Source organism: Salminus brasiliensis, chromosome 20 (genome assembly GCF_030463535.1).
Source record: "Salminus brasiliensis chromosome 20, fSalBra1.hap2, whole genome shotgun sequence".
Lineage (NCBI taxonomy): Eukaryota > Metazoa > Chordata > Actinopteri > Characiformes > Bryconidae > Salminus > Salminus brasiliensis.
Genome location: NC_132897.1, coordinates 7,757,579 through 7,784,214, shown reverse-complemented (window position 1 = coordinate 7,784,214; position 26,636 = coordinate 7,757,579). Strand labels below are relative to the sequence as shown.

The 26,636-nt window shown below is 40.6% G+C and overlaps 1 protein-coding gene across 2 annotated transcripts; it reads left to right on the top strand.

Moving 5' to 3' along the window:
• The first annotated feature begins 1,192 nt into the window (after positions 1-1,192).
• Positions 1,193-16,480, top strand: man1b1b (mannosidase, alpha, class 1B, member 1b). Of its 2 annotated transcripts, none has more exons than XM_072664978.1 (14): positions 1,193-1,638; positions 3,365-3,515; positions 3,707-3,815; positions 3,913-4,010; positions 4,173-4,300; positions 5,689-5,789; positions 6,457-6,636; positions 6,751-6,899; positions 7,171-7,359; positions 8,552-8,742; positions 10,498-10,618; positions 10,901-11,095; positions 12,362-12,493; positions 13,477-16,480. In XM_072664978.1, exons 2-14 carry the CDS (start codon positions 3,420-3,422, stop codon positions 13,681-13,683), a joined length of 1,896 nt encoding a protein of 631 aa, XP_072521079.1. In that variant the 5' UTR covers positions 1,193-1,638; positions 3,365-3,419; the 3' UTR covers positions 13,684-16,480. The 2 variants fall into 2 exon arrangements, with proteins under 2 accessions (XP_072521079.1, XP_072521080.1); XM_072664979.1 differs by having other exon boundaries at positions 1,195-1,638; positions 6,460-6,636.
• The last annotated feature ends 10,156 nt before the right edge of the window (positions 16,481-26,636 follow it).

Here is a 26,636-nt window from a genome sequence, read left to right as displayed (position 1 = left end):
CTCAAATTAAATTTTGTTTAAAGATCTTAAAGCTTTCACTGTAACAGATATAAAAAATCTGGATGCACTGATATGGGTTTTTGCTCTTTTAAATGTAATTGTTTTTTATTAATAACAATAAAATCTGCATGTTTCCTTCAAGGAAATGTGACATTTGTTTGGTTAGATCTTTCTGATTTAACACTATGTAATACTATTACTATATTAGCGCTAAAGACTAAAGTCCTACAGAGCCTGTTAAGTAGAAAGGTAGGAAAACAATATTTAGAGACTTCAAACGTTCCCTCAGTCTAATTAACTGTTCCATTGATGGAAAGGGAAGTTCCATCAACTTAATAAATCGCTCCCTCATTAAAAAAAATGTTCCCTCAATTGAATAAGTCATTCCCTCATTTTAACAATACCTTCCTTCATTTAATAAGTCATTCCATCAACTTTATAAATTGTTTCCTCATTTTAATAATTCCCTCATTTAAAAAAATCTTTCTTTAAAATGATTGTCATTCCCTCATTTTAACAATCTGTTCCCTTCATTTAATAAATCATTCCTTCAAACTAATCAATCCTTTCCTCATTTTAATAAATCGTTCCTTCATTTAAAAAATTGTTCCCTCAATTGAATAAGTCATTCCCTCATTTTAACAATACATTCCCTTCATTTAATAAGTCATTCCATCAACTTAATAATTGTTTCCTCATGACTTTTTTTCCTTAAAATAAATACGTTGTTCCCTCGTTTCAACAATCTGTTCCCTTCATTTAATAAATCATTCAATTAAATGAATCAATCGTTTCCTCATTTATAATAAATCATTTCTTCTTTTAAAAAATTGTTCCCTCAATTTAATTAGCCATTCCCTCATTTAAAAAAAATATTTCCCTCAATGTAATGTCATTCTCATTTTAACAATCCGTTCCTTTGATTTAATAAACCATTCCTTCAACTTAATAAATCGTTTCTTTAATTTAATTTCCTTGTTCCCTTTTAATTTAATAAATATTCCCTCAATTTAATATATCGTCTCCTCAGTTTACTAAACCTCTCTAAACTTTTATTTTTCTACATTTATACTATTAAGGGGTTCAGTAATATCGTAATATGCTCTAAAAAAATATCGTCATACTGAATCGTATCGGCGTCGCCCTGCATATCGGAGTTTACACTGTTTAGCCTATCGCAGTCTGGGTCGTTGTAATGGAGCTTACACCGTGTTTTCTCATTGGACCCAGAGAGGAGAGGCGCCTCTTGGGAAACCGTGGCCAAGCCACCAGCTACTACTGCAGCTGCCCCACAGCACAGCCAGCCAGCCAGCCAGCCCGCGGAGCGGAGGCACGAGTGTTTGCCTGGTGTGAGGGCAGTTAAGCCACGTCGGCGATTAAACGGCGACGTAGAGTAGCGCTGGAGGTTTTCGTGGCTGGCGGATTCATGTTGCTCTCCTTCGGTTGTAAAATGTGCTCGCTCTGAGAGCGGTGTGGATCCTCCCGGCTTTAGGGTCATGAGCCTGGGCGCGTTTCTGGTGACTGCTCGCTTGCAGCGGAGGAGGCCGTCGCCATGCCTCGGACTTGCGTGAAATTCTGAGCCGAACGAGCTCCGCTCGACGCGGCTCCGGTGCTGTGGAACTGCGTCGACACAGAGAGGTAAAAGCGGGGTGTGTTGAAGTTTAGTGGTTCAGGCTGAAATTAAATCATCTGTTATATATATTTTTATTTTACTGTAGTTTTCTTCCATATTGCCTTAAAGTGAGTTAAAAGAACATGTGTAACAGCAACTGTCAGTTTGGGCTACTATTGCACTTAACGTAATGCATGTGTGGTCTTTTCTGGGTAAACACGTTTATAAAGGCAAAGCAAAGTCAGTAATTAATATATTAGTCTTGCTTTATTGTTCAGCTGGGAAGTGGTTTCGTGTTTTAATGGAAGGTTCTGAGCAACAGTTTTCAGAAAAGCAGGAAACCCTGCTGGTGTTATTGCTGAATCCCTAATGTCATGTAGGGCAGCGTGAGGGTGTTGACGCCTTTACTGTGTGACCTGTGTAGTGCACTATATAGGGGGCAGTGAGCCATTTGAGAGTCAGTAGTGTTTACATAGTTTAGTTTTAATTATTTTGTGTTAATTAACTGAGATGTGTCAAAAGTATGGATCCCCTAAAGTATCAAGGCAAAAATAAATAAATAAATAAATAAATATAAATAAAACATTTTAGAGACACAAGTCGTCCCCTCAGTTCATCAGGTCGTCCCCTCGTTTTAACAATCTGTTCCCTTCATTTAATAAACCATTCAATTAAATGAATCAATCGTTTCCTCATTTTAATAAATGATTCCTTCATTTTAAAAATTGTTCCCTCAATTTAATAAGCCATTCCCTCATTTTAACAATACTTTCCTTTCATTTAATAAGTCATTCCATCAACTTTATAAATTGTTTCCTCATTAAAAAAAAATTCTTTAAAATTAATGTCATTCCCTCGTTTTAACAATCTGTTCCCTTCATTTAATAAACCATTCCATCAAATTAATCAAGCATTTCCTCATTTTAATAAATCGTTCCTTCATTTTAAAAATTGTTCCCTCAATTTAATTAGGCATTCGTAACAATCCGTTCCTTTAATTTAATAAACCATTCCTTCATCTTAATAAATCGTTTCTTTAATTTAATTTCCTTGTTCCCTTTTAATTTAATAAATATTCCCTCAATTTAATATTTCATCTCCTCAGTTTACTAAACATCTCAACTTTTATTTTTCTACATTTATACTATTAAGGGGTTCAGTAATATCGTAATATGCTCTAAAAAAATATCGTCATACTGAATTGCATCAAAGTCGCCCTGCATATCAGAGTTTACACTGTTTAGCCTATCGCAGTCTGGGTCGTTGTAATGGAGCTTACACCGTGTTTTCTCATTGGACCCAGAGAGGAGAGGCGCCTCTTGGGAAACCGTGGCCAAGCCACCAGCTACTACTGCAGTATGGATCCCCTAAAGTATCAAGACAAAATAAAAAATACATTTTTAGAGACACAAGTCGTCCCCTCGGTTTTAATAAATCTTCCCCTCTAACTGAGAAATTTATTAAATTAAGGGAAATTTTTTTTTATTATTAAACAGTTTACTCAATGTTATTTCCTCAATATTTTCGGGCTTCCATGCAAAAGACTACTTCCATCAGATGGGCTGCTTTCCAGTCCATGATAAATGCTTCTTACATTCTTACATAGCCAATGCATTGTTATTCCAGAGACTGCCCCCATGTACTCATAGCTACTGTACACACAAAACAGGCTCTACTGACCCTGCAGCGCTGTATCAGGGACGTATGATCAAAGTTTAAACCATTACTGTCCTCACTCTGCTTTGCTTACAGCCCAGTGTGTCTTTATAGCAGTGTCTCTGTTCTCCCTGTGGCGAGAGATAGAGACATGCTCCCGCCTTCGAGAAGGGATTTTGTATCTCTGACTGTAACTGACAGCGGAGGCTACACAAACGGCAAGCAACGCAGGCAGTCCTGCTGGCGGGTGAGATTGTGTTTCGGTCTTTGTAATGACTAGAAGTGTCAAAACAAACGTAGATTAGATAAATCAGCTTTGACTGTGTTGTATTATGAAGATGGCCAAAAGCTTTATAACTTGGACCTGAAGTGCTTGAGATCTGATCACGTTGTACACCTGTTCTCCTCTTGTCCCGGTTTTGCCTCCATGCTTTGCAGAAATGGAAGCAGTTATCCCGCCTGCAGCGCAGCCTTATCCTTTTCGTTCTGGCTCTGCTGCTGATTGGCGGACTTGCCACATACCCCCGTCTCTCAGCACATTGGGGAGGTACGCATGTCTTTATTAAGCTTAAGTGTAAAGCGCTAGATCTGTGTGAGTCTATTTCAGTGCACTGCTGCAGGACTTACAGCTCTCGCCTTTTCAGACGCAGCAGTAGAGAAGAATGGCGGTGAGGGAAAGCAGCCATTTGTTGTTGATCTGAAGAATCAGGCCAGACTTGCTCTTCCTGAGCCACCTTCAGAGGTTAGAGTGACCCACTTACTTATTTCCCTCTATTGAGAGTTGCAGCCAGCCCCCGCCCACCCTTCATGACCTTGTTTTATGACTAAAGGAGTGCATTTTCAGATGAAAGCAGCACACTGACCTTGTCCTCCTAACTACTTGTGTCCACTTTTCTTGGAGCAGAGAAAAATCCCTCATAAGCGAGGGCCACCTGTCCTGCAGAATCGTGTGCAGAGTAAAGGCAATGGATCTGAGCCCCAAAGAGCGGAGGTGAAGAATGTGGAGGAAGAGGATGAGAGTAAAAAGCTCAAGTGAGTTTGCTCAGAGGTTTACAGATGATTAAACCCTAACCTTAAAGCATTAAGGAGAGATTTTGCCACAGTTTAGTCAAAAACATCCATCAGTGTGAAATACAAACAGTCTAGTTTTCAGGGAGTTAAAACATAGTTTGGGTTGGAAGTGGTTGGAAGGTCACATATCTGAGGACAAAAGTAGTTTTCTGCGAGTATCCATATCTGTGTAGGTGAATATGTCTGTTAGCAGCTCTGGTAAATGGTACGTAGCATTTAGCTTTAGTGTTTATCATATTTGCAAAAAGCATTCATATTAAATTAGTTTATTATTTATAGCGCCAGGTTATCGATAACAGGGTTGTGGGTTCGATTCCCGGGCTCGGCAAGCTGCCACTGTTGGGCCCTTGAGCAAGGCCCTTTACCCTCTCTGCTCCCCGGGCGCTGGAGTTGGCTGCCCACCGCTCTGGGTGTGTGTGTACTCAGTGCCCCTAGTTCACTAGTGTGTGTGTGTGTGTGTGTGTGTGTGTGTGTGTGTGTGTGTGTGTGTGTGTGTGTGTGTGTGTGTGTGTGTGTGTGTGTGTGTGTGTGTGTGTTCACTACCACAGATGAAACAGATAAATGCGGAGGACACATTTCGCTTTATTATTATTTTTTTATTTTTTTTTATTTATACTTGTTAACATTTTTGCTTTATGTTTATATTTTATGTATTTTTATCTTTATTATGTAATTGTTTCATATGAGCAGGCAGTTATCCAAACATTTTACTGCTCGTGGCTTGTTTATCACTGTGTATGACTGTGCATGTGACAGAGAAACTTGACTCAGATTGGCCATGATCAGATTTCCTTGTGTTTTCTCCCTTTATTTGTTTATTTTTACTGTATTAAATATGCCATGTCACAAAATACAATTGCACTCGAAATGATTTAACCATTTTAAATTCGGTTTATTATTTTTAAATTTACAAGCTTTCAGCAGTTTTTAATAAACCAATCAAACAATTTACAAAGCTCAAAACTGACAACAACAAAAAGTGCTTCCTCCAAATGGGCTAAGATTCCTCAGGAAAGCTGTGCGTAAAGTTTGCAGCAGATCATAACAGCAGAAGGGTGCTTTACAAAGCACTAAAGACTTGTCATTAGGAGGTTGAATAATGAGACTGCAGTCGACATTAAAAGTGGCATTTTGTGTTGAATTTGGAGAAAACACTTGTTCTGTTAGCTGTGTTGAGCTATTCAGATTGGTCTTGTTTGGTAGGTTAATTAGCAAAAACATTTAGCTGTTTGCAGTAAGCTTTATGTGCAATGGTGGTTTATAATAATTTGTTTAATTGCAGCTGCACATACTGAATTGTGAGAATTGCATTTTGTTACAAGCTATGCTTTCTTCTGTCAATTGCTTAGTTGGCGTGGGGCTGTGATTGAAGCGGAGCAAGGCACGGACCCTAATGCCAAGGAGAAAGAGAAGGCAGCTGAAACCGAGAAACCTTCAGTAGTACAACAGGGTTGGTTTTGCGCTTTCTCACACACGGTTTACAGGGCACTGATGCAATTTCCTCCCCATACAGGGGAGTCCGTCGGCCATGCATTGGGAGACCTGCTCATTCATTGTTTCTTTGGAAATCAAGGGTATTAAAAAAAAAAGAGTTTATCCTGCTTTTGTTGGAGCAACTGTCCCTTGCTGTGAGGGTTTGAATGTATTTATTCACAAGAGCATTAGTGAGGTCAGGACATTGGATGATTACCTCATCCCCACCTTCCCTACAGACATTGGATGGAGCGCCATCATTCCAGGTCAATGCTGGGGGGGGGTTATACCCTTCTAGCCCATACCTGGCATTAGGCATGCTGCCAATAGGTTCATGTGTATATGCTCCAGAGAGGCCTATTCCATTGGCAGTTCTTCTCTACAGGGACTAGACAAGCTGTTTTTGTTGAAGCATAGTTCTAATCAATGCTTTGGACATAGTGTGTTGCAAGGTGAATCTCTATTTTGAGTATAGTAATATCTTACTATTAGTAGTTTGAATCCTCATATATATTCATATGCCAGGATGAGCTAATTAAAAGCTTCTACAGTGGGCCATTAGAATAAAGTGTTGTCAAATGTAACACATCATGTTTTTTAATGTTTAAATTCATATTTTTGTCATTAACGCTTCCTTTCTCCAGCAGAGACCAGACTGGAGGCAGTGAGGGAAGCATTCAGACATGCCTGGAAGGGCTACAAAGACTTTGCCTGGGGTCATGATGAGCTTAAACCCGTTTCCAAATCATATGCTGAGTGGTTTGGGCTGGGTCTGACTCTGATTGATGCTCTGGATACTATGTGGATCTTGGGCCTGAAGAAAGGTAAATAAATGTATTTGCTGAGAAGAACATCTTGATTAGTTATGGCACTGATCTCAGAGGATTGCTAACTATTGTGTATCACTGAAGTGGCTGTTGCGTTGTTGATATTACTAGAGTTTCAAGAAGCCAGAGAGTGGGTGGATAAAGAGCTCTCCTTTAACAAGAACGTGGATGTGAATCTGTTCGAGAGCACCATTCGCATCCTGGGTGGCCTGCTCAGCACTTACCATCTGACCGGTGATGCGCTGTTTCTGGAGAAAGCTGTGAGTGTGTGTGCGCCTTCTTTAAAAGAGTGAGGTAGCTTTGTGTTGTACAGCCTCCTCCACTCCTTCTGCTCTTACTACAGTCATTCCCTGCACATGCTCTCCTCTTAGTCAAGCGTCAACTTGTGAAAATAAACGCATCAGAGGCTCTTCAAAGCCTCTGATGGTAGGAGGTTCTATTTTAGGCAACAATATGGTAATGTTAAAGTCCAACTGCCTCCTACTGCTCTTGATGTTGCATTTCTGTTTGATCTTGTGTATGATCCTGCAGAAAGACATTGGTTCCAGGCTCATGCCTGCCTTCAGCACCCCCTCTAAAATCCCATACTCGGACGTAAACATTGGCAAAGGCACGGCTCACCCCCCACGCTGGACCTCCGACAGCACCGTAGCTGAAGTCACCAGCATCCAGCTGGAGTTCCGTGAACTCGGCCACCTCACCGGAGACCCTAAATACCAGGTAGAGGCATGGGTTGTTTGTGTATGGGTTTAGATTAGACAGATTAGAATTTTCTGTCTGGTATCATGCCACAACTTCTCATAACAGACAATTTATCTCAAAAAACTATGAGTCCCATATGTTGGTTCACAATAGCCAGAGAACATCTAGACAAAGACCAGGACTTATGGAACAATGTGCTTTGGACTGTGCTTTGGAATTCTAGATTGATTTTGAGACCCTGCAATCTCCCACCAGACACATTGCAACTGTCACAAATGTGCACACGAAAAAATGACGCTTTGCTAATCGCGATTGCTAATCCTAATCCTAACTTAATATCTATAAAAATATAAATATTAACCACAGACTTATGTCCTTTAGAGTCATACATATGTCATCTCATTTATTTATTTATTTATTTATTTATTTATTTATTTAATTAATGCCTGTATAAAAGGTTATGCTGCCGTACTCTATGGTTGTGTTAACTGTCATATGGACTAGGCTAAAATAAAATAGGCTACAGATCCAGCAGAAATACACATCTTACAACTACTCCATTGTTTGAGACCAACTGATTTGCAAGTGGACTCAGGTGAACTTGGCTGGAGGCTTGACTGGGTGGAAAAACCTGCAGGCACACAGTGTATGTAACACACACCGAACAGCCAAAACCTTATCAGATCTGCTTACCATATCAGAGTCTTTAGTAGTTCTATAACTACAGACTGTAGTCCATATGTTTCTTATTTCACCCTGTTCTTCAGTGGTCAGGACACCACAGCACTGAACACCGCAGAGCTGGTATTATTTAGGCCCTATTATTCTCAGCACTGCAGTGTCACTGACATTGTGGTGGAGTGTTGGTGTGTGTTGTGCTTATATGAGTGGATCAGACACAGCACCTTATAAAATGTAGTGCTATATTAATTAATTAACAGAAAAACTGTTTATGTCTGGAGATGAAGATATTATATTTGTGTGTGTGTGTGTGTGTGTGTGTGTGTTAGACATTTAAATTTGTGGATAAAAATCTATAAAACCCCCAACCCCCCAGATATGTCACAAGCACCAAATGTCTGACACATGCATGCCAACCACTAATCCTAATTCATTGTTAGAATTGTCAGAGTATGAGGTTGAGGTGTGTACGTGTAAAAGTGCCAAGCTTGAATTTACCCTCTCTTCAATCTTCATCCTGCCTCTTTAGGCTGCAGTGATGGAGGTGATGCGACAGGTGCACAAGCTGGAAGGCAAGCAGGACGGTCTAGTGCCCATGTTCATCAACACCAACAGCGGGCAGTTCACACACCTGGGCATCTACACTCTGGGTGCCAGGGCTGACAGCTACTATGAGTACCTGCTCAAGCAGTGGATCCAAGGAGGGAAGAAGGAAACCGAGTGAGTCAGCTGTGTGAGTGAATGTGTGAGTGTGTGTCTGCTGTTTTATGTAAGAGTGTGTCGCCTGTGCCCTCTGCACTGTTCCCCAAGCGTGAACCGCAGCTGTCTCACAGCAGGTAACATCAATCTGGATTATGTAGCTCGCTGACACAGACGACAGCTTTCATTCCCTCGCCCCGGTTTGATCTGTTCAGCACTTACCTAACGCTCAACAGCGCTCTCGGCCTGATTAAACCGCACGGCACCTCTTTTGCCTCCTTTCCTCTGTCAAGTGGTGTGTGTGTATATAAGGACTTAAAATATTCATAGCCTGTCGAGTGATATTGGTTTTTATCTCCAGGGGCAGAATGCGTTTAAAAGCAAGACTATTAAACATTTATTCACAGTAACAGGGAGCCATTTGCACAGCTTCGGCGCCCCGCTAAGGCATTCTGATTTAGCCGATGGCGCGGCCCGTACACTATAACAATGTGGCAGCGTCAAGTGGATATAAGTCAGAGAACAGAGGCTATGCAATGATTCTTACAGACATTTCCAGTTTAAATAGTTTTGGCTGTGGATGTGTACACAACGCAAAATGTCTTAAAGGGCCCCAGGGGGCTCCGTCTGCTGTAGATGAATAGTTAAGACACCTCAGAACCCCGGTATGTTTGAGATTTGTGAAATAGTTTCAGCTCTTTCGGCTCTCTCTTTTCTGTCTTGCGTACTGTTGCAGCCCCCACCCTTCTCTCTCTCTCGCTCTCAATACAATACAGTTTTACATTTTATTGATAGTCCAATCTGTAACTAGATACAAAATGTCCACCTAATGTGCAGCTTTGTTTAATTTGTTTTATCAAAAGTACACATACACTTCCATTATTATAAAATATTAGATATAATGGCATTAGAATATCATATTAGAATTAGAACACTTCATCTATAGTGAAGCATTTTGTTTAATTAAAAACCCTTCTGTTTTAATTCCTTTATTGTAAGGATTATTGTATAAGATGGTGTTGGTGGTGGTGGTAATTATTAGTAATAAATAAAATAATAATAATAAATAAGAAGCAGCAGAGGAGAAATTGTGAAATACTGTACTTTGTGTACTGTGAACTTATTTTCTTATTTTCTGTGAGTAAATAAATAAAAATAATTTAGGTAGTTTTTGGAGCAGTTCTATTGGTCCATTCGTCATGAAATTCTGAAGATATTTAAAGAACAATGGTGAGATTTGTTATGTAAAAAACGAGAAAATGGAGATACAAGGTCTTTGTCTGACAGCGAAGATATATGGTAATACAGTAAAACAACAGTATTTTAATGTAATTATTATATAGCAATAGGGGTGATGTTGCCCTTAATCATGTGCAGTTTCAGTTCTGTCTGTATATTCTTTATTTTGCCGATTCTGATAAAACTGCAGTTCTTCAGTATAGGCTGATGTGTCTGTGTCAAGCCCTATACTACCTCAACCACACTCTTAAAAACAAAGGTGCTTTAGCTGCTGCTTTGATGTAAAGGTTCTTTACCAATTTATAGGTTCTTGACACTTGCACGTCCCTTTTACAAACCTGGTTCTTCATGGAACTAGAAGTGGTTCTTAAGATAAGATAGTCCTTTATTAGTCCCGCAGTGGGGAAATTCTGTGCCAGTGTTCAAAGAACCATTTGAATCAGATATTTTTTGAAGTATCAAAGAACGCCCTGCGTGTCCCATGCCTTTCTGAAACATAGTCTAGTGTGTAAAAAAGCTTCTGTCTGCCGTTTGTAGGTTGTTGGAGGACTATCTGCAGGCAGTAGAGGGGGTCAAAAAGAACCTGCTGAAGAAGTCTTCTCCCCTTGGCCTTACGTTTGTGGGAGAGCTGTCTCACGGACATTTCAGCCCCAAAATGGTACGTTACGTTTCACTGCTTGAATAAAGGAAGCAGAGGAAACTAAACATGTAAATGAAGTGGTTTCTTTCGGTTTTCTAACTTTCAACACCACTGTGAGCTGTATTTTGTTTTGACATGCTGAGGACCTGCAGACACTGGTAAACAGGAAATTAAAGAAACGTCACTACAAGGCTGTCATAAATAGAGCTCTTAAAAAGAGAGCGAGAGAGATATTAAGAGATTTTCCTTTTTGTCTTTTTCTTCTTTTCTCTATGACCACCCCTTTTTTCTCCCCCTCAGGACCACTTGGTTTGTTTCCTGCCTGGCACGCTGGCCCTGGGGGCACACCACGGCCTTGCTGCTGAGCACATGGAGCTGGCGCAGCAGCTGATGGAGACCTGCTACCAGATGTACACCCAGATGGAGACAGGCCTGGCTCCAGAGATTGCACACTTCAACATGCAGGCAGGCAGCGCACAGGATGTAGATGTTAAAGTGAGTTGGGAAGCCTGAGTGCATTTGCATTAATGAGTCTTGCATTTTTCAAAGCAGTCCTCAACTTCATGAATCACTTTGTTTTTTTATGTTGCACAGATGCTTACAAAAATACAGATCTTCTTTTAACCCAAGCAAATGTCACGCTGAACTAAAGACAGCAATAGATGATAACCCACAAATCATTGTTCCTCTTTCTTGTTATCACTGGCAGTTTTCCAGTGATCTTGCGATAGCAGCATTACAAAAAGATGAAGAGTTAGGCTTTGTGTGACTCAGGAATCAAATTCAAGCCCATTAGGGCTCTTATATTGGTATTTTGAGGCATCAAGATTAGGGCTGCAGCAATATACTGGTTTAGGTATACCATAGTGTGAAAATTAATGGTTATCATATTTGTGCTTAATACTGGTATTAACAAATCATGCCATTAACCGAAATTCCCTCCAGTTTCCTACTAGTTTCAGAGTTTTGTAAACCAGTCAGTCGATTAATGGAGAAAATAATCATCATATTAATCTATAATTAAAATAATTAGCTAGATAAATAGTTCAAAAAAGCTCTACCTCATGTAGCTGCCTTTTCTATTAGTTTGTTTTTGATTGTTTATTTATCAGAAGGAGACTTTTTATATGTAATTCCATTATAAAATAGAAAATTGTCTGTAGTAAAGCATTTGTTGAAATTATGATGATGCTGATAATTTTACCTAATAATGATAATGACTGGCTTACAGTATTGCAATATATTATATCATAACCCCTGTATTGCGATGCAAATCATATCAACGAGTTCTTGCCAAAACACAGCTCTGAAGTTCACAGGGTGGTCTGGACTTATTATCTAAAGAGCTCAAACATGGCATATAGAAATGTTGAAAATTAAATTCAAACAAACTTTTCTTCTAAAGTCAACCTCACAACTGAATTTCAGCCCGTTTCAATCTGGAATTTTGTGGGGTTTTTGTTTTGTTTTTTTTTTGTTTTTTTTAAACAAATGCTCTGAAACTGGTTGATTGTATTGGAGACTCATACGATTTGTTTGCACTTGTTTAATAATGTAACCTAAGAGACCGATTTACTTACTGCCATCTCAGCAAATGCATTGTAATCATCCCACTGTCAAATCGCCCAAGGCTATTGTAATACCACAGTTAAACCTGTCATTGTGTCTAATTGCATTTGCTGTTCTGTTGATTTTGGAACGGCTGATGGCCGCTGAGCAGGCTGTGCTGGGATGAAACGCTGCTGTCTTGTGTGTCCACAGCTTGCAGACAGACACAACCTCTTAAGACCAGAGACTGTGGAAAGCCTCTTCTACCTGTACCGCTTTACCAAGGACAAGAAGTACCAGGACTGGGGATGGGAAATCCTTCAAAGCTTCAATAAATACACACGGGTGAGTAGGCTAGTTTTTGTTGGAGTAACTGTCTCTCCTGTCCAGGGAAGGCTTATAACTAGATTTTGAAGCATTGCTGTGAGGATTTGATTGTTTTCAGGGACAAAAGAATTAGTGAGGTCAGAATGATGGATAATCTCCACCCCACCTCAGCCCAGACTCCCCAACTTATTCTGAAAGTATTGGATGGAGCACAACCATCATTCTAGAAAACACAGGTCCACTGCTCCTCAGCTCAATGCTGGGGGGCTTCATACCCCCTTATCTCATGCCTGGCATTAGGCATGGTGCCATTAGGTTTATGTATATGTGCTCTGAGATATTCTCTTGGCAGTACTTCTCTACACGGAGTTGACAGGCTGTGTGTGTGCGTACATTTGCACATCTGTGTCAGCAAAGGGTGCGACTTAAAGTAACTCAATGCGAATAGTGTTTTTTCAGTCAGGTAATTTGATCATTGCTTAAACTGGGATCTTTAAAAACTATAAAGATGATGTGGCATAATATCTGTATACAAAGTGTTTACCACCCCACATTCTCATGTAAATTGCCCAGTAATCTCTCTAATTTATTTTCTATTGTCTGAGAAAGTACATCTTAATTGATTCCTTTGATTCAAGGAAATGTGACAGGCTTACTGTAGTGTTATTTTGGATTCAAGCTAGGCCTCGCTTTATGTATTATATTATTACACAGTAGATTAGATATTCTCCTGCCAATCACACATTCGGGCTCTGCTTTCCATGCTGGCTGTAAGCCAGAGCATTTAGCTGTGCATGAGCCTGGCGTAGGTGGCTCTGGCTCAAGAGAGCTCTAAATGCTTCTCAGATTTCACTAGGTTTACATAGACACTGAGCTGCTCAATTTGAGCCCACTGCTTTCAGTTTGCCTTGAATAGCGACTTGCTCTCGCTTTGGATACTTTGGCTTTGTCTTTCACGCTCTGTCCTCTAGTTCTGACGCTCGCCCGTTTGACCCCCTTAGGTTGAGACAGGTGGTTATACCTCCATCAACAACGTGCGCGACCCGAAATATCCCAGTCCTCGAGACAAGATGGAGAGCTTCTTCCTGGGCGAGACGCTTAAGTACTTCTACCTGCTGTTTTCAGACGACCCCAACCTAATCAGCTTGGACAAATATGTCTTCAACACAGAAGCCCATCCTCTGCCCATATGGTCACAGGCAGAGTAGTGGTCACAAGCACGGATCTACAAGCACACATTTTATGTAACGATTGCTATACACTTCTCTCAGGGCCTTACACAAGGGTTTCATAATCCCTTTGAAATCTTAACTGCCATTCTCCTCTTTTCAACTCTGGGAACAAGACTATTTTCATAATTTCATAATTGGAGCTCATTTGATTCATGGAGATGATTGTAATAGCCTTATAGTGACTAGTGACAATATGTAGAGTTTAAGTGTCTGTGAGTAGGGAGTGATAATGGTGGTTTGCTTCTTTTTATTGTTCTTTTCGCTCTCATGTTTGGTGTGGAAATCACGCTCTACACCACAAATCAGCAGTTGTAGATCATGAATTCAGTTTCTGGTCCTGGATTTTGGAATTACATCTTATTTATTTTTTAAGTTGTTTATGTAACTGATTAGCTGCCTAGGCATAGGCCATGGCTCCATTTTCTCCTGGTATTAACATGAGTCTTGAGCCATCAGAGATCAGTGTAACGTGGTCCTATACGTTAAAGATGCATTGTGATCTGATCTCTCAGACCACAATCAGAGATGGTCAGTTATGGGGAGTAAACAAGCTGTGTGAGATACTGAAAATCTGTGTCCGCAGTAGGTGCATCTACTTTAAAGACATATGTTAATCACCAGTGATGACAAAATCCAGGACCCAGACTCAAGGTCCAAATTAAATACCTCTTCTCTACACAGACTCTACAGTTTCACAAATGCTGGACCTTCCTCTGAACAAGAACAAAAACCTAGTGCTTTGAGCTTTATCAGGATTGTTCCTGACCATATCCAGTATGAGTGTGCTTGCTTCCACCCTCCAGCGCCAGGCAGGAATCAGCAGTGGGTATGGGTGCGCGAGTCAGCTGTGACATGATTATAGCCTAAGCCACAGCACTGTAGAGAAAGAGGCGGAGGGCGACAGGCAGGAATTAAGCTGCCGCTCAGACGCCCTCTTAAATTAGCTGTTTGTTTTTGTGCCGCCTTGCTCAGCTCAAGGAGGAGTCGGACTCGCTTTCAAACTGTGAAGCTTTCTGTACAAGCACTTTTTCTTTTTTGTTTTCCCCCTCTTTTCTCTTTCCAGGTGTGTGTTTTGAGTTTTGAGGGACCAGTGCGCTTGTGTACTACTGTCTTGTGTTTTTGTTTGTTTGTTTGTTTGTTTTTGCTCTTACTCCTGTGTTAAGGTTATGTAGCCATCAAATTTGCATCATTTTATGGTTTTAATGTTTATTGTTACAGTTTTTCTTTCTTGGCTTTATTTAGTGTAAATAATATTTCTTTAAATGAAGGTATATCTTTTTATGTTTACCCTTGACCACCCCTTGTTGCCACAGAGGCCACTGCCATTTATGTATATAGGGGAAATTAATGCTTTGTTTTAGTGTTGATTTTTGGTTTAGATTGTGTTCATTTTTTCCTAGAGATACACTATTTATGGCCTGTGCGTTCAGCACTCTGTAGCTTTGATTTGATTTTTGTTTTGTTTTTATTGTGAGGGTGGAAAATTTTTATTTAAAGAGGGATCAGTAAGCACAATATGAGATTTGATGTATATACAGTCCTGTGCAGAAGATTTAACCACATTACTAAAAACCACTTATCTGGGCAATAAGACCTGTTTGTACTATAGAAACTCCAGATAAACATAAATACAGTAAACAGGAACTGGAGCCTTTCGTTTTTAAGAGCTCTTGTGAGCTAGTCTGAAGAATAAAGTTTGATTCCAGATTTCTCCTGGATGCCCCCAGTGCAGCAGCAGCTCACCTGATTTACCATCATTAAGCACTTATTGACCAAAGCAGGTGTTTGAGGAGAACTCTAAATAACTACTAGACTCCATGAGGAGAACTTTAGAAATGTAGAAACTCTTGCTGCCCAGATAATTCACATGTGTTTTTACAGTTGCCTAAAACTTTTGCACAGTGCTGTGTGTCTCCAAAGTTACCATGTTACTTAACAGGGGACCTGAATAAGCAGTGATTAATTTTTTTAATTGATCAAACAGCACATGACTTTGCAACTTGCCTTCTCATACATTTGACATGCAGTGTATTAGAACATGTCATTGAGCTTAGCTGAATTTCTGAACTACAGCTTGATGAGTTACACTTAGATGTTGGGTGACTTGTTGAAGGATGTGGGATTTTTTTTTTTTTTTTGTTCTGTCTGTTTTCTGTCTAAAATATAATAAAATCAGGTGTCTGTGTATATTTAAACAACACACTCACAGCCAACAAGGGCTGACAAAAAACTAGATTTCCCCCCATCACACCCATTATGTGTATGTGTTTTGTCATACTTGTGCCTTTGAATCCCTACTGAGCAATGACTGATAATGAGATGTTCTCTATTTTGTGTCCTGAGAATCATATTTGTATGGAAATGTCACTATTTTAACCATCCTATGAATATGGCTGTGTTTACAGATTTCTTGTAGATAACAAGAAACACTTTATGATTATTTATAATAATGTGATTAGTAAGTTAAATGACTTAACATGCCATATCTATCTGCTGACTGATCACAATGATTGTGTTGAAATGTAGAAAAATAAGTCAAATGTTCACATTTGATATCAAATTAAGGGCTTTTTTTGTGTGCTGTATCATGACTCATAAGCATCCATTGACCAAAGACATATTGCTGTTTCAAAGTTTGCAGTGGGAATCTTTTGAAAACTTGTTTAAGAGACCCTTGAAATTAGAGAAGTTAAAAAAAGGTAAGTGCCCAAAGGACTTGTGTTAAAGTTGTGTGGTTTCCAAGTACGTTATTAAAAAACTTAACCAAAAAGTAGCCCTTTTCCCCCCCATGTTTCTTCTGAAGTGTGTTCTGTATTGCATAAGGTGAGTTTGGAAGGTTGCTGACTAGTAACCCTGCGAAGCTCTTTACACTGGAAGTACTTTTTTTTGGGGGGTGGTCCCTTCCACACACTGCAAATGCACTTACAGTGTGAGAAAGGGCCCACCCCTCCCTCCGTTCAACAGCCAACATCAGAATTACGAGGCCTAATAAAGGTTAATTGTAGACATGACCATGTGAACTAAGGTACTGCCACTATGATCTGAGGATTGTTGCCTCACTGCTGGCAAGTTGCTTCACCCAGGATTTGAACCAGCAACCCTCAGATCATAGTGACAGGGTCTTAGCCCATTAGACCATTTGAATTCACACAATACACCTTCTTTTTTTGGGGCTTAAATTGTTTTTGTGAGACTCGTGATTGTAAAAGCCACAGCTTGCAAACACTGGGTTCAAACCAACAACCCTCAGATCAATGAGGCAGTGACTTAGTCCACTAGACCACCTGGAGTCACAAACTGTCTCTTTTTTTTAATTAAATTATTTTATTATTATTTTTTTGGGGGGGGGGCTTAAATTGTTTTTGTGAGACTCGAGATTGTAAAAAAACATTAATAGCAAGCCTGGGGTTCAAACCAAAGAGGCACTGACCACCTGGAGTCACCTGTGGCTTTGTTTTTTGTTTTTTTGGGGGGAGGGAGGGGGGGTTAAATTGTTTTTGTGTGGCTTGGAGTTGTAGAAGATGTTAGTTGCAAACCAAGAACCAAGATGTTAGGGTTCAAACCAAGAACCCTAGAATCAAAGAGGCACTGACTTAGTCCTCTGGACCACCTGGAATCACCTGTTGCTCCTTTTTTGGGGGCTTAAATTGTTTTTGTGAGGCTTGCAATTGTAAAAGATCTTATTTGCAAGCCCTGGGTTCAAACCAACAACCCTCACAAAAACAATTTAAGCCCCCCAAAAAAAAAGAGGACCAGCTTGTGACACCAGGTGGTCCAGTGGACTAAGTCACTGCCTCATTGGCCTGAGGGTTGTTGGTTTGAACCCAGGGCTTACAACTAATACCTTTTACAATTGCATGCCTCACAAAAAAAAAAAATGGAGCAACAGGTGACTCCAGATGGTCCAGTGGACTAAGTCAGTGCCATCCTTGGTTTGAGGCTTGTTGGTTTGAACCCTGGACTTACAACTATTATCGTTTACAAGTGCGAGTCTCACAAAAACAGTTTAAGTCTAAAAAAACAAAGGAGCAGTTTGTGACTCCACGTGGTCCAGTGGACTAAGGGTTGTTGGTTTGAACCCAGCGCTTGAAACTAATATCTTTTACAATTGCAAGTCTCATGAAAACAATTTAAGTCCAAAAAAAAGAGAATGCGCCTCTGGTGGTTCCAGGTGGTCGCTAAGTCGCTTCCTCATTGATGCAAGGGTTGTTGGTTTAAATCCAGGGCTTACAACTATTACCTTTTACAATTGCATGCCTCACAAAAACAATTTAAGCCCCCCCAAAAAAACAGGTGCAACAGGTGACTAGGTGGTCCAGTGGACTAAGTCGCTGCCTCACTGACTTGAGGGTTGTTGGTTTGAACCCAGGGCTTGCTAACTGTTGTTTTTACAATCTCGAGCCTCACAAAAACAATTTAAGCCCAAAAAAAAAAACAGCTTAGCAGGTGACTCCAGATGGTGTAGTGGACTAAGTCACTGCCTCATTAATCTGAGGGTTGTTGGTTTGAACCCAGTGCTTGCAAGCTATTGTTTTTACAATCACGAGTCTCACAAAAACAATTTAAGCCCAAAAAAAAAAGCAGGAGTACTATGTGACTTCAAGTGGTCTAGTGGGCTAAGACCCAGTCACTATGATCTGAGGGTTGCTGGTTTGAATCCTGGGTGTAATAACTTGCCAGCAGAGAATCAACAATCTTCAGATCATAGTGGCAGTGCCTTAGTTCACATGATCACAAGTCTACAATTAGCCTTGATCTCTCCTAATTCTAGTGTTGGCTGTTGAACCGGGGGGGGGGTGGGCCCTTTCTCACACTGTAAGTACATTTGCAGTGACCTGCCCCTCACCCCCCCCCCCCCACCCACAAAAAAAAAAAAAGCTTGCAAGGAAAATAAATAAAAGTAAGTGGTTTCCAAGAACTTTATTAAAAAACTTAACCAAAAATAGCCTAAGTTTTTTAATAAAGTTCTTGGAAACCACTTACTTTTATTTATTTTCCTTGCAAGCTTTTTTTTTTTTTGTGGGTGGGGGGGGGGGGGGGGTGAGGGGCAGGTCACTGCAAATGTACTTACAGTGTGAGAAAGGGCCCACCCCTCCCCCTGTTCAACAGCCAACACTAGAATTAGGAGAGATCAAGGCTAATTGTAGACTTGTGATCATGTGAACTAAGGCACTGCCACTATGATCTGAAGATTGTTGATTCTCTGCTGGCAAGTTATTACACCCAGGATTCAAACCAGCAACCCTCAGATCATAGTGACAGGGTCTTAGCCCACTAGACCACTTGAAGTCACATAGTACTCCTGCTTTTTTTTGGGCTTAAATTGTTTTTGTGAGACTCGTGATTGTAAAAACAATAGCTTGCAAGCCCTGGGTTCAAACCAACAACCCTCAGATCAATGAGGCAGTGACTTAGTCCACTACACCACCTGGAGTCACCTGCTAAGCTGTTTTTTTTTTTTTGGGCTTAAATTGATTTTGTGAGGCTCGAGATTGTAAAAACAACAGTTAGCAAGCCCTGGGTTCAAACCAACAACCCTCAAGTCAGTGAAGCAGTGAGTTAGCCCAGTGGTCCACCTAAAGTCACCTGTTGCACCTTTTTTTGGGGGGGGCTTAAATTGTTTTTGTGAGACTCGTGATTGTAAAAACAACAGCTTGCAAGCCCTGGGTTCAAACCAACAACCCTCAGATCAATGAGGCAGTGACTTAGTCCACTGGACCACCTGGAGTCACCTACAAAGCTGTTTTTTTTTTGGACTTAAATTGTTTTTGTGAGGCTCGTGATTGTAAAAACAACAGCTTGCAAGCCCTGGGTTCAAACCAACAACCCTCAGATCAATGAGGCAGGGACTTAGTCCACTGGACCACCTGAAGCCACCAGTTGCACCTTTTTTTTGGGGCTTAAATTGTTTATGTGAGGTTCGAGATTGTAGAAGAAGTTGGATGCAAGGACTGGGTTCAAACCAACAACCATCAGATCAATGAGGCAGTGACTTAGTCCGCTGGACCACCTGGAGTCTCAAACTGCTCCTTTTTTTTTTTTAGGCTTACATTGTTTTTGTGAGACTCGAGATTGTAAAAAAACATTAATAGCAAGTACGGGGTTCAAAACAACAACCCTCAAATCAAGGAGGCAGTGACTTAGTCCACTGGATCACCTGGAGTCACAAAGTGCTCCTTTGTTTTTTTAGACTTAAACTGTTTTTGTGAGACTTGCGCTTGTAAACGATAATAGTTGTAAGTCCAGTGTTCAAACCAACAAGCCTCAAACCAAGAAAGCACTGACTTAGTCCACTGGACCACCTGGAGTCACCTGTTGCTCCATTTATTTTATTTTTTTTTGGGGGGGGGGGTTGTTTTTGTGAGGCTTGCTATTGCAAAAGATATTAGTTGTAAAGCCCTGGGTTTACCAACAACAACCCTAGGATCAAACAGGCAGTGACATAGTACACTGAACCACCTGGAGTCACTGGCAGCTCAAATATATTTTTTTGGACTTAAATTGTTTTTGTGAGACTTGTGATTGTAAAATATACAAGTTGTAAGCCCAGGGCTCAAACCAACAACCCTCAGATCAATGAAACAGTGACTTAGTCCACGGGACCACCAAGAGCAATAGTTTCCTCTTCTTTTTTTTGGACTTAAATTGTTTTTGTGAGACTTGCAATTGACAAAGATATTAGTTGTAAAGCCCTGGGTTCAAACCAACAACGCACGAATCAATGAGGCAGGGACTTAACACACTGGACTACGCGGAGTCTCACATTAGGCCTTATTTTTGGACTTAAATTGCTTTAGTGAGTTGCGATTGTAAAAGACTTTAGTTGCAAGCCTTCGGTTCAAACCAACAAACTTCAGGCCAATGCAGCAGTGACTTAGTCCACTGGACCACCTGGTACCACCTACAGCTCCTTTTTTTTGGACTTAAATTGTTTTCGTGAGACTCGCAATTGTAAAAGATGTTAGTTTCAAGTGCTGGGTTCGAACCAACAACCCTCAAGCCAAGGAGGCAGGGACTTAGTCCACTGGACCACCTGGAGTCTCCTGTGATTACTTTTTTTGTTTTCGTGAGACTCGCAATTGTAAAAGATTTTAGTTTCAAGCACTGGGTTTGAACCAACAACCCTCAGGTCAAGGAGGCAGGGACTTAGTCCACTGGACCACCTGGAGCCTCCTGTGGTTACTTTTTTTGGACTTAAATTGTTTTCGTGAGACTCGCAATTGTAAAAGATGTTAGTTTCAAGCGCTGGGTTCGAACCAACAACCCTCAAGTCAATGAGGCAGGGACTTAGTCCGCTGGACCACCTGGAGTCTCAAACTGCTCCTTTTTTTTTTTTAGGCTTACATTGTTTTTGTGAGACTCGAGATTGTAAAAAAACATTAATAGCAAGTACGGGGTTCAAAACAACAACCCTCAAATCAAGGAGGCAGTGACTTAGTCCACTGGATCACCTGGAGTCACAAAGTGCTCCTTTGTTTTTTTAGACTTAAACTGTTTTTGTGAGACTTGCGCTTGTAAACGATAATAGTTGTAAGTCCAGTGTTCAAACCAACAAGCCTCAAACCAAGAAAGCACTGACTTAGTCCACTGGACCACCTGGAGTCACCTGTTGCTCCATTTATTTTATTTTTTTTTGGGGGGGGGGGGTTGTTTTTGTGAGGCTTGCTATTGCAAAAGATATTAGTTGTAAAGCCCTGGGTTTACCAACAACAACCCTAGGATCAAACAGGCAGTGACATAGTACACTGAACCACCTGGAGTCACTGGCAGCTCAAATATATTTTTTTGGACTTAAATTGTTTTTGTGAGACTTGTGATTGTAAAATATACAAGTTGTAAGCCCAGGGCTCAAACCAACAACCCTCAGATCAATGAAACAGTGACTTAGTCCCCGGGACCACCAAGAGCAATAGTTTCCTCTTCTTTTTTTTGGACTTAAATTGTTTTTGTGAGACTTGCAATTGACAAAGATATTAGTTGTAAAGCCCTGGGTTCAAACCAACAACGCACGAATCAATGAGGCAGGGACTTAACACACTGGACTACGCGGAGTCTCACATTAGGCCTTATTTTTGGACTTAAATTGCTTTAGTGAGTTGCGATTGTAAAAGACTTTAGTTGCAAGCCTTCGGTTCAAACCAACAAACTTCAGGCCAATGCAGCAGTGACTTAGTCCACTGGACCACCTGGTACCACCTATAGCTCCTTTTTTTTGGACTTAAATTGTTTTCGTGAGACTCGCAATTGTAAAAGATGTTAGTTTCAAGTGCTGGGTTCGAACCAACAACCCTCAAGCCAAGGAGGCAGGGACTTAGTCCACTGGACCACCTGGAGTCTCCTGTGATTACTTTTTTTGGACTTAAATTGTTTTCGTGAGACTCGCAATTGTAAAAGATTTTAGTTTCAAGCGCTGGGTTTGAACCAACAACCCTCAGGTCAAGGAGGCAGGGACTTAGTCCACTGGACCACCTGGAGCCTCCTGTGGTTACTTTTTTTGGACTTAAATTGTTTTCGTGAGACTCGCAATTGTAAAAGATGTTAGTTTCAAGCGCTGGGTTCGAACCAACAACCCTCAGGTCAATGAGGCAGGGACTTAGTCCGCTGGACCACCTGGAGTCTCAAACTGCTCCTTTTTTTTTTTTAGGCTTACATTGTTTTTGTGAGACTCGAGATTGTAAAAAAACATTAATAGCAAGTACGGGGTTCAAAACAACAACCCTCAAATCAAGGAGGCAGTGACTTAGTCCACTGGATCACCTGGAGTCACAAAGTGCTTCTTTGTTTTTTTAGACTTAAACTGTTTTTGTGAGACTTGCGCTTGTAAACAATAATAGTTGTAAGTCCAGTGTTCAAACCAACAAGCCTCAAACCAAGAAAGCACTGACTTAGTCCACTGGACCACCTGGAGTCACCTGTTGCTCCATTTATTTTATTTTTTTTTGGGGGGGGGGGGGGTTGTTTTTGTGAGGCTTGCTATTGCAAAAGATATTAGTTGTAAAGCCCTGGGTTTACCAACAACAACCCTAGGATCAAACAGGCAGTGACATAGTACACTGAACCACCTGGAGTCACTGGCAGCTCAAACATATTTTTTTGGACTTAAATTGTTTTTGTGAGACTTGTGATTGTAAAATATACAAGTTGTAAGCCCAGGGCTCAAACCAACAACCCTCAGATCAATGAAACAGTGACTTAGTCCCCGGGACCACCAAGAGCAATAGTTTCCTCTTCTTTTTTTTGGACTTAAATTGTTTTTGTGAGACTTGCAATTGACAAAGATATTAGTTGTAAAGCCCTGGGTTCAAACCAACAACGCACGAATCAATGAGGCAGGGACTTAACACACTGGACTACGCGGAGTCTCACATTAGGCCTTATTTTTGGACTTAAATTGCTTTAGTGAGTTGCGATTGTAAAAGACTTTAGTTGCAAGCCTTGGGTTCAAACCAACAAACTTCAGGCCAACGCAGCAGTGACTTAGTCCACTGGACCACCTGGTACCACCTACAGCTCCTTTTTTTTGGACTTAAATTGTTTTCGTGAGACTCGCAATTGTAAAAGATGTTAGTTTCAAGCGCTGGGTTCGAACCAACAACCCTCAGGTCAAGGAGGCATGGACTTAGTCCACTGGACCACCTGGAGTCTCCTGTGGTTACTTTTTTTGGACTTAAATTGTTTTCGTGAGACTCGCAATTGTAAAAGATTTTAGTTTCAAGCGCTGGGTTTGAACCAACAACCCTCAAGTCAAGGAGGCAGGGACTTAGTCCACTGGACCACCTGGAGCCTCCTGTGGTTACTTTTTTTGGACTTAAATTGTTTTCGTGAGACTCGCAATTGTAAAAGATGTTAGTTTCAAGCTCTGGGTTTAAACCAACAACCCTCAAGTCAATGAGGCAGGGACTTAGTCCACTGGACCACCTGAAGTCTCCTGTGGTTACTTTTTTTGGACTTAAATTGTTTTTGGGAGACTTGCGATTGTAAAAGATATTAGCTGCAAGCCCTGGGTTTAAACCAACAACCCTCAAAAATTAATGAGGCAGTCACCTAGTCCGCTGAACCACCTGGAGTCACTGGCAGCGCCAATATTTTTTTAGATTTAAATTGTTTTTGTAAGACTCACGATTTTAAGAGATATTATTTGCAAGCCCTAAGTTCAAACCAGCAAGCCTATAATCAATGAGGCAGTGACTTAGTCCACTGTACCACGTGGAATCACCCAATAGGCCTTATTTTGGACTTAAATTGCTTTAGTGAGACTCACAATTGTAAAAGACATAAGTTGCAAGCCCTGGGTTCAAAACAACAACCCTCAGGCCAATGAGGCAGCAACTTAGTCCACTGGACCACCTGGAACCACGAGAAGCGCCTTCTTTTTTTCTGACTTAAATTGTTTTCGTGAGACTCACAATTGTAAAAGATATTAGTTTCAAGCCCTGGGTTTAAACCAACAACCCTCAAATCACTGAGGCAGTGACTTAGTCCACTGAACTACATGGTGTCATCTGATGATGTGTTTTTTTTTTTTTTTTTTCTTAAATTGTTTTTGTGATACTTGTGATTGTAAAAGATATTTATTGCAAGCCCTGGGTTCAAAACAATGACCCTCAGATCAAAGAGGCAGTGACTTAGTCCACTGCACCATGGGGAGTCACCTGTTAGGCCTTATTTTGGACTTAAATTGCTTTAGTGAGACTCACAATTTTAAAAGATATTAGTTGCAAGCCCCGGGGTTCAAACCAACAAGCCTCGACTCAATAAGGTAGTCATGTAGTCCACTGTATCACCTGGCACCACCACATACTGCTCAAACCAACAACCCTCAGACCAATGAAGTACTGACTTAGTCCCCTGGACCACCAAGAGTGAACATTTCTACTTCATTTTTTGGACTGTTTTTGTGAGACTTGCAATTGACAAAGATATTAGTTGCAAGCCCTGGGTTCAAACCAACAACCCTTGAATCAATGAGGCAGTGACTTAGCCCACTGAACCACCTGGTGTCACCTGCTGCTGCCTTTTTTTTTTTGGACTTAAATTGTTTTTGTGAGACCCGCGATTGTAAAAGATATTAGCAGCAAGCCCTGGGTTCAAACCAACAATGCTGGAATCAATGCGGCAATGACATAGCCCTCTGGACCACCTGGAGTCACCTGCTGTGCTTTATTTTTTTTGGAATTAAATTGTTTTTGTGACACTTGTGATTGTAAAACATACAAGTTGTAAGCCCTGGGCTCAAACTAACAACCCTCAGATCAATGAGGCACTGACAACTTAGTCCCCTGGACCACCAATAGTGATCACTTTCTCTTCTTTTTTTGGACTTAAACTGTTTTAGTGAGACGTGCAATTGTAAAACACATTAGTCGCAAGCCCTGGGTTCAAACCAACAACTCTCAGATCAATGAGGCACTGACTTAGTCCACTGGACCACCTAGAGACACTTGCCACTCCTTCTTTTTTTGGGCTTAAATTGTTTTTCGCAATTGTAAAAGCAATTACTTGCAACTTTTGTTGTTCAAACCAACACCACTCAGATCAACGAGGAAGTGAATTAGTCCACTGGACCACCTGCAGCTCCTTTTTTTTTTTTTGGACCTAAATTGTTTGGTGAGACTCGCGATTGTAGTACACATTAGTTGCAAGTTCACCTGGAGCTCCTGACGGCTCTTTTTTTTAACTTAAGTTGCTTTACTGAAACTTTCGAGTATAAGAACAGTTCGCAACAGTTCGCAGGGTTTAATCCAACAGCCATCACCTCATTGCAGCAGTGACTTAGTCCTCTGCACCACCTGGAGACACTTGCATCCCTTTCTTTGGCTTAAATTGCTTTAGTGAGACGCACAATTGTGAAAGACGTTAGTTGCAAGCCCTGGGTTCCAACCAACAAGCCTCAAACTAAGGCAGTGACTTAGTCCACTGGACCACCTGGACACAACCTGGTTTTTTTTTGTTGTTGTTTTTTTTTACTTTTTTTGTTGTTTATTGCTTTACTGAAACTTGCGAGTGTAAAATACATTAGTTGCAAGCCTTGGGTACAAACCAATAACACTTAGATCAATGAGGCTGTGACTTAGTCCACTGGTTCACCTGGAGTCACCTGTTGCTTCTTTTTTGTTTGACTTAAATTGCTTAGGTGAGACTTGCGATTGTAAAAGACATTAGTTGCAAGCCCTGGGTTCAAACCAACAACCTCGAGATCACCCGCCAGGTCATCGAGGAAGTATCTTAGTCTACCGGACCACCTGGAGTCCCTGAATGTTCTTTTTTTTTTACTTAAATTGTTTTACTAAAACTTTCGAGTGTAAAATTTATTAGTTGCAAGCCCAGGGTTCAAATGAATAAACTTCAGATCATTGAGGCAGTGACTTAGTCCACTGAATTATTTGAAGTCCTAATTTGCCTTTTTATTTTGGTAAAACTGATTGTTATGATTGTAAAAGAACTTTATCAACTGAATCAATGGATTTAAACCCACAACCTTCAGGTCATAGAGGCTTCGCCTTCGCCCACTGGACTACTCCGTCCTGTTTTGAGTAAAACTGCTGTAGTGAGATTTATGATTGTGTTGAAAAGAAGGGTTTTTATTTTTTTTATTATTTTTTTTTTTTTATGGATTGGAACAAACAACCTTCAGCTTCAGCGCTTTTTTGTCTTTTTTTTTTTTTTAGTAAAACTTCTGTAGAAAGAATTATGATTGTAAAACAGCTTAATGTCAATAAAAATATTTATACCAAGAACGCACAGACTATAGTGGCAGTGCCTTAGTCCACAGGACCATGTAGAGCACCCTGTTTCACAGCTTGTTTCAAGTAAAACTGTTGTAGTGGGAGTTACGAAAGTAAACACTCTTCCTTTCAATCAATGGACTTGAACCAACAACCTTTAGATCACAGAGGCGGTTCTTCTTCAGTCAACTGGACCACTTGGAA

Coding starts and splice junctions, on each gene's coding strand:
- man1b1b (XM_072664978.1), top strand. CDS start 3,420: ATGCTCCCGCCTTCGAGAAGGGATTTTGTATCTCTGACTGTAACTGAC. Junction 4,011..4,172: donor TTCCTGAGCCACCTTCAGAG/GTTAGAGTGACC, acceptor TTCTTGGAGCAG/AGAAAAATCCCTCATAAGCG. Junction 5,790..6,456: donor ACCTTCAGTAGTACAACAGG/GTTGGTTTTGCG, acceptor TCCTTTCTCCAG/CAGAGACCAGACTGGAGGCA.